This window comes from Apium graveolens, chromosome 10 (assembly GCF_009905375.1).
Source record: "Apium graveolens cultivar Ventura chromosome 10, ASM990537v1, whole genome shotgun sequence".
NCBI classification, from domain to species: domain Eukaryota; kingdom Viridiplantae; phylum Streptophyta; class Magnoliopsida; order Apiales; family Apiaceae; genus Apium; species Apium graveolens.
Genome location: NC_133656.1, coordinates 238945764 through 238953111, shown reverse-complemented (window position 1 = coordinate 238953111; position 7348 = coordinate 238945764). Strand labels below are relative to the sequence as shown.

General features: G+C 33.0%; 1 protein-coding gene and 1 long non-coding RNA gene across 2 annotated transcripts; one reads left to right on the top strand and one right to left on the bottom strand.

Moving 5' to 3' along the window:
- Positions 1–318: 318 nt before the first annotated feature.
- LOC141691633 (uncharacterized) lies at positions 319–3176 on the bottom strand. Its single transcript, XR_012562780.1, has 2 exons — positions 1612–3176; positions 319–1264 (listed from the first exon to the last, which is right to left on the bottom strand). It is a non-coding gene; the product is annotated as an uncharacterized LOC141691633 (long non-coding RNA).
- A 1965-nt stretch (positions 3177–5141) lies between these two features.
- LOC141691611 (uncharacterized) lies at positions 5142–6740 on the top strand. The gene is made up of 3 exons (XM_074496381.1): positions 5142–5250; positions 5340–5458; positions 6199–6740. Exons 1-3 carry the CDS (start codon positions 5233–5235, stop codon positions 6449–6451), a joined length of 390 nt encoding a protein of 129 aa, XP_074352482.1. The 5' UTR covers positions 5142–5232; the 3' UTR covers positions 6452–6740.
- Positions 6741–7348: the final 608 nt, after the last annotated feature.

The window sequence follows — 7348 nt, the reverse complement described above, 5'->3', positions numbered from 1 at the left end:
ACAGAACAAATCTGTGTAATTTGAATTAGAAGTAAAAGGATGAACATATTGATCAAGGTAATATGGAGGTTTAGAGATCCTGGTTGACTTTCTAACAAATGGTATGTTTGATGGTTGATTATTTGCAGAAAAAGTTTATTTACAGGAGACTGAGGAATACGAGAACGGGAAGTGGAGGAATCATGTATGACTGTATGATTATGATTATTGTCTAAAGAAGACATGTCAGAAACAGGTAATAGAAAGAATTGTGAAGATGAGATGTGAACAAAAGGAAAAATTTGTTCATGGAAAATTACATCCCTAGAGTAGCATATCTATTTAGTGATTAAATTCAGAAACTTGTAAGCCTTCTTACCAAAAGGATAACCTATAAACACACAAGGAACAACTCTTGGAGAAAATTTGTCTCTATGTGGTTTAGGTGTAGAGATGTAACTTAAGCAACCAAAAGCTCTTAAGTGAGAATATTGAGGTTTTGTATCAAACAACAATTCAAAAGGAGATTTGTAGTTTAGAAGTTTGGATGTATATCTATTGATAAGGTAAGTTGCTGTAAGTACACATTCACCCCAAAATTTTTTAGGCAAATTGGACTGGAATAATAAAGCCCTGGATGTTTCTAATAAGTGTTTATGCTTCCTCTCCACAACACCATTTTGTTGTGGAGTATAAGCACGTGATGTTTGATGTAAAATCCCTTTAGTTGAGAAGAAAACAGAAGCATCATTGCTAAAACCTAACTCAAGTGCATTATCTGTTCTTACTGATTTAACAGAACAATTAAATTGATTTTCCACCATGTGAATGAAAGTTTTGAGAAAAGTAAAGGCATTACTCTTATGAGTTAGAAGGTGTGTCCATGTAGCCCTAGTAAAATCATCCACTATAGTTAAAAAATATTTGTAATGATTGTAAGTGGATGTAGAATAAGGACCCAGATGTCTACATGTAAAAGTTGAAACTTATCAGTACTATGAATAGTACTATGAGGAAATGGCAAGTTGTGTTGCCTAGCTTTGGCACAAACAGTACAAGGAATGTCTTTAGCAGAATCATTACAGAGATTTAATGTTTTCAATTTGTGGAAAGGTAAATGCCCTATTCTGGCATGCCAAGACAAAACAGAAAGATTACATGAAGAAAAAGCAACATCAGAAGCATTGGAAGATGCTACAAAAAAAGTTGAGACAACTTGATCATGAGTTAGGTAAAGACCTATTTGTCCTTTACCAAGAACCAGTGGCCTCTTCAGAGATGAGCCCTGCAGACAACAAGTGTCATGAGTAAATTGTATAGTACAATTCAACTGAAGTGCTAATTTGCTAACAGAGAGCATATTGTAATTGAAGTTTGGTACATATAGAACATTTTCCAAAACAATTTGATCTGAAATAGGTACTGTACCCATTGATGATATAGGAATGACATTTCCATTTGGAAGGGAGATGTTAAGAGGTTGAGAAAGATTTTTGAAAGCAGTGAATAAGGACTTATTGTGACACATGTGATCATTTGCTCCACTATCTATAATCCAGACATTATCACTTAATTTTGATAAGGATGCAGCGGAATAAGCCATAATAATGCTAGTGTCATTAGAAAAATTACCAGCAAAGTTGGCTGATGAAGTGGAGGTAGATGGATCGGTCTGGTTTGTGGTCCTCAGTAAGTTCACAAGCTGGTTGTACATTTTTGGAGTCAAAACAGGAGAGACGGATCCTGTAAGCCGGGGCTGAGTTGTTGAGGGAGTATAATGCTGGGAAGAGACATTATTTTGGGAGAGCTCTACATTTGCTGCAAATCTTTTGCCTTTAGTAAACTTAAAATCACTTGGAAAACCATGAAGCCTATAGCACTTATCTACAAGATGGCCAGATTACTTGCAATAAGTGCATTGAAGACCAGATTTCTGTCTAACACTGAATTGCCTAGGCTTATACTGTGCAACTTGAGACTTATTGACATGGACATTCATTGATGTTGCATCAGTCATAAAGTGAGACGGTGCAGAGTGAATCTCTCTTTGAGTTTCTTCTTAAAGAAGGAGATTGTACACATGTCCTATAGTAGGCAGAGGAGAGTGCATCAAGATAGAGCCTCAAATAACTCCATAAGAATCATTTAAACCCATGAGAAATTGCAAGACACGTTGATTTTGCTGAAAATTTGACAGTTTTTGTGCAGCCCACAAGTACAGTTGCACGAACAAACTGGAACCAGACACAATGAATCTATGTCATCCCAAAGCATTTTCAGCTTTGTGAAATAATCTGCAATATTGCTATTGCCTTGATTGATTTCACCGAGTTCTTTGTGAAGGCCAAACAGTTGTACACTATTCGATACACGATAACGTTCCTCCAGTTCTTTTCCTCCAGTTCTTTCCGCATCTGATGAGCTAAGTTCGAGTAAATCACACTTCGACCAATCTGTTTAGAGAGAGCACCGAGTATCCAGGAGATCACCATATCGTTACATCATGACCACCTCTTGAAGGACGGTGAATTAGGTGCTGGTTTGACAATCGCGCCATCGACAAAACCAAGCTTATTGCGAGCAGATAGTGCTATGGTCATAGACCGCTTCCAATTACTAAAGCCAGTACCGTCAAAACAATCATTCACTAATTTCATATCAGGACTATCTGAGTTTTGCAAATAGAGAGGATTATCTTGATCAAAACGCACCAATTGTGACGTTTGATCTTGTTCTTCCGCTTGATTTTCAGTTGACATTGTAGAGATTGTAATCACAGAGTTGATATAAGAGAATTCGTATTGTACGCAATTTGTCAAACAGGTTGTAAGCAAAAGAACATTCTACACAGTGTCTTGATTCTACAAACTGAATGATTAGTTTGACCGAATAAAAGAAGAAGATACTTGATGTTTGCAGACGATGCTCGAAAAATCAACAAAAACACCGAATCTTGATGAAAAACACGCCGGAATCTTGATGAAAAACTCACCGGATTTAATCTCCGGTGAAATACGCCGTAAGCACATAATCGCCGATGAACACTCCATAAAATTGAAGAATATTTACAAAAAGATGATGCGAAAATGAAGAATACACTAATCGTCTTACTCCGATACCATGTTAATCTTGATCAAATAAAGAAGATGAACTATTGAAAGAGAGCTCACAAGTAAATACTGCCTCCGTCCCCGTACACGTTTCCTTTCGTACCGTTCACAGTAAGCAATTGAGTATTAATTTACGTCTAATCTATAATATCAAACATAGTCATGATTGATCTCGTTGAATTCGTATTTATCAGTACTTTAGTACAGTAAAATTTTTATATTTAATACTAATACGAATTTAAAGATATTACCGATCAAAAATATGCATTCGCAAACGTGTTCAACACAAAGAGAAAACGTTTTTAGGGACGGAGGGAGTAATAAAAAAATAATCAAAACTATTTACAAGCTGATTTATATACTTGGCTCTGTACATTCTGTTATATCCTAACTAACTTGCTTAGCTGGAAAAACTTAGCTGGAAATTAAATAAATAATTAGGTAATTCCAACAAACTACCATATTCATCACTTTTTTTAAATAATGAATTTTTTGCAATTAATAAATTATGACATAAAAATTGTCTTAAATTAGAAACAAACTACCATTAAAAGTATAGTTATTATGGCCTTTAACCACTTTCAATTATTTCATCAAATTTCAATAATTTTTTAAATAAAAAATTGTGTCACTTCATTTTTAATTTGATAAATAAAAATTGTAATTATATATAATAAATAATGAAATAAATTATGCATTTATATTATTTTAAATAATAGTTTTCTATGGGAACTCTGTCTAAGAAAACTTCATGGATTGTTACCCTAGTTATCATTACATTACAGACAGGCCCTTTTCTTAACTTCAATAATTTTCGATTGTAAAATACAGAAATTACGACGATATTTAACTTGAGATATTGTTACTTGTGATGAAACTGTTATTTATTATGACAAAGTTGATTCTCGTGAAATGAAAAATTGTACCTAAAGTTTGAGTAAAATAGAAAAAAAAATCCGTCATAATTTTTCAACATAAAAAATTACGTCAGAAACGGTTAAAAAATTACGTCAGAAACGGTCAATTTTATTCTCTCTTTTTTAGTTAGTCATACACTTCCTGAATCATCACAATTAAAAATTGTGTACTTGTAAAACTGATTAAATTTTAATTATAAAATTTTTAATGCACGCAAATTATTCAATTATTCATCATATATATTGTATTGACTATTTCTTCATGATCCGTTAAAGATTAATTTTGAGCGCGTTCATTTCAATTTTTTGTGCTAACATTTTAACTATTTGAATAATACCTTGAAATTATTTGACTCCAAAAAATTATTAAAGGCCAAAAGAGTAAAACATATAATTATGTTATCTTTAGTTGTGTTTTGCATATTTGTAAAGATAAAGTAATACAAAAATTAAATATTAATTTTTAATTGACTATAAATACATAATTTCTGGTTCCTATTTTTTTCTTCTTTAGTATTTCCTCCGTCCCAAAATACAAGTTTTTTTTTGACTTTTTACGCCTACTTCAAGATATATGTGCTTTTTTCTAAAAAAAAAATTCTTGAATTAAAATTTAATATGTATACTTTTATTCAGAAAAAAAAATTGAAAAATTATTTATAAAATTATTATTTTTATTCCCGTTAATTTTTTTTCTTTTTTTCGACTAATTTGCCTTATATGCCTTACAATTGAGTATCTGTTCTAACAAAATCTCGGGGGTGAGCGAGAATCGAAATCTCGGGGGTGAGGGGGAATTGTCTCGGGGGTGAGCGAGAATCCAAATCTCGGGGGTGAGCGAGAATCGAACCGAGAATCTGGGACGACAAGAGATAAGCCCTTAATCACTTGAACTATCTCATCGCGCTCTTATTCCCGTTAAAAATAAGTAATGCATGGAGTTGTATAATTAGTATTTTGGTAATAACTCCTTGCATGAGAGACAAATGCACTTCCTATAAACAAGGAGCCTCACTAATTCTAATGATTCTTAATAGCCCTTCTTCTTTTCCTATATACTAGCGTTATAAATCTTTCCTACATCTCCGTCCACCCAAATTATAGCCATCTTTTAATTTTTAGTATCTATAAATTGGTCATCTCTAGCTAGCTTTCATTTCATCTTGCCTGCTCTGACCATCAGATCCATAATAAATTTGTTCTCCAGTACACCCTAGAATAAAAACATGGCTTTCAGGGCAGCAGTAAGACATGCATGCATTGTTATTTTTATAACACACACATATGCAGTTGTTTTTATGGTTTGTTGTAATGTCTGAATGTGATTTTGCAGAGGTACTGGAGATCAGTGGTGGAACATGAGAATGCTAATAGGTTAATGATCCGCTCATTCGTCTCAACCGCTCCCAAAAACGCCAGCTCCGCCTCCACGGCTGTAAATAATGAACAAAAGTATGATAAAACCATCGTATTCGGGATTTATATTTTTCGTATATTGATATCTATAGTAAATTTAGCTACTCCGCCAAATTTTCCGTATATGTCCTTATTACCTTTTTCTCATATTTTGATATGAAACCGTCATCAATTTATATTTAGGGTTTATATTTTTTCATATATTGATATTTATTGTAAATTTGGCTCTTTCAACAAAATTTTCCTAAAAGTAGGGGTGACCCTGTCTATAGGCGAGCAAGACTTGCGCCTAGAATCCCAGAATCCCCGACACTCAAGGGCTTCAAAATTTTTTAAAGTAAATATATATAAATTTCAATGATATATGTATATTAGGACCCCATAAACTGATTTCGATTAGACCCCTCGAATCTCAGGGTCGGTCCTGCCTAAAAGACCTTATGTGTTATATCGTAAATGACCTTATTTGTTACGATATAAATATATTGATATGAATTCATCATCACTTTACACCCGGAGTTTATACTTTCTCTTATATTGATATTTATGTTAAATTTAGTCCATTTCTGCAAATATATCAGAAATGACCTTATTTGTTGCAATATACTATATATTTATGTGAAACCATCATTACTTCACAATTTGAGTTTATATTTTCTTGTATATTGATATCTATCATAAATTTGGCTCCTCCGTCAAATTTCTCTTAAACGAACTTATTTGTTGTATTTTAAATGACCAAATTTGTTGTATCGTAATTTTGTGATTGCACGCAGGAGCAAATGGAGCAGGTGGCTAACGCCGGAGATGGCGCCATTGGCAGCCATGATGGGAGTTGTAGGTCTTTTAGCGGGTCACACAGTATACAAAAACCTAGTTCATGCACCTTCTGTTAAACTGACAAAAACCAACAGAGGTTCTGTTTCTGAAGCTGATTATCCTGAAGAACAGACTACCTCCGGTGGCAAATTTGTCAGCACATCGTTTCTTCGCAAAGTCGGTCACATCCAGGATGCTAGCCGACACTGATCAGCAGCTGCGTGCATCTTGAGTAAATGATCATGATCATGATACCTCCATATATAATACAAAATATAAAAAAATATACATGAAATATAGTATGAAATTGTATAATACATGACTTGCATAGTTGTGCATTGTTTTGTTGATTTATCTTAATCTCTTAGGCTCTTGTTTGTGTAAGCTGGGGGCTTGTTATTGTCTTGTTGTAACAACATTGTTATAGGCAATATTTTTATGTACTTTGTATAAATGTACACTTCTTAATGAAACTTGTTGCTCCTACATCTTGTTTTCAGTTCTCTGTTTTCCCTCTGAATTGGAAAGTTCCCAGTGACTGTCTAAAGTTATTACTAAAACGCAATTATTAACACTATCCGGGTTAAGGCGACGAGATATATTGACTTATCTATTATTGTCGGTTTGATTGTCGCTCATTAACTCATGCAATTGATATTGTCTAAATTATTCCGCTAATATTGATGTACTCTGTGAACCCAAATTTCTCGATTTTTTTTATTATCCTTTTAGAATATTTTTAAAGTTTCCATCAATCTGAATATCTGATAAAGAAATCCACCACCAAACAATCAATAAATTTATCCAAGATCTTCCGTTGATTGTATAAGTTAAATTTACGATAAACATATTAATAAATTTTGGTAATGTTCAAAATCTATTTTTATTCTTATAGAAATAAAGATGCAAATGTCATGAAACTTTTAAAAGTCATGTGAGTATTTGAAAACATTTTAAATTAAGAAATGTTAGTATTCCTAAAAAAAGACACGTCAGTATTAAAAATTTATCACACAGTAAAAAAACTGTAAACCTAAATTTGAACTGAAATTGCTATAAAATAATAATATATGAATCATCCAAGTCCGAACCGTCTAAACTTTTGTT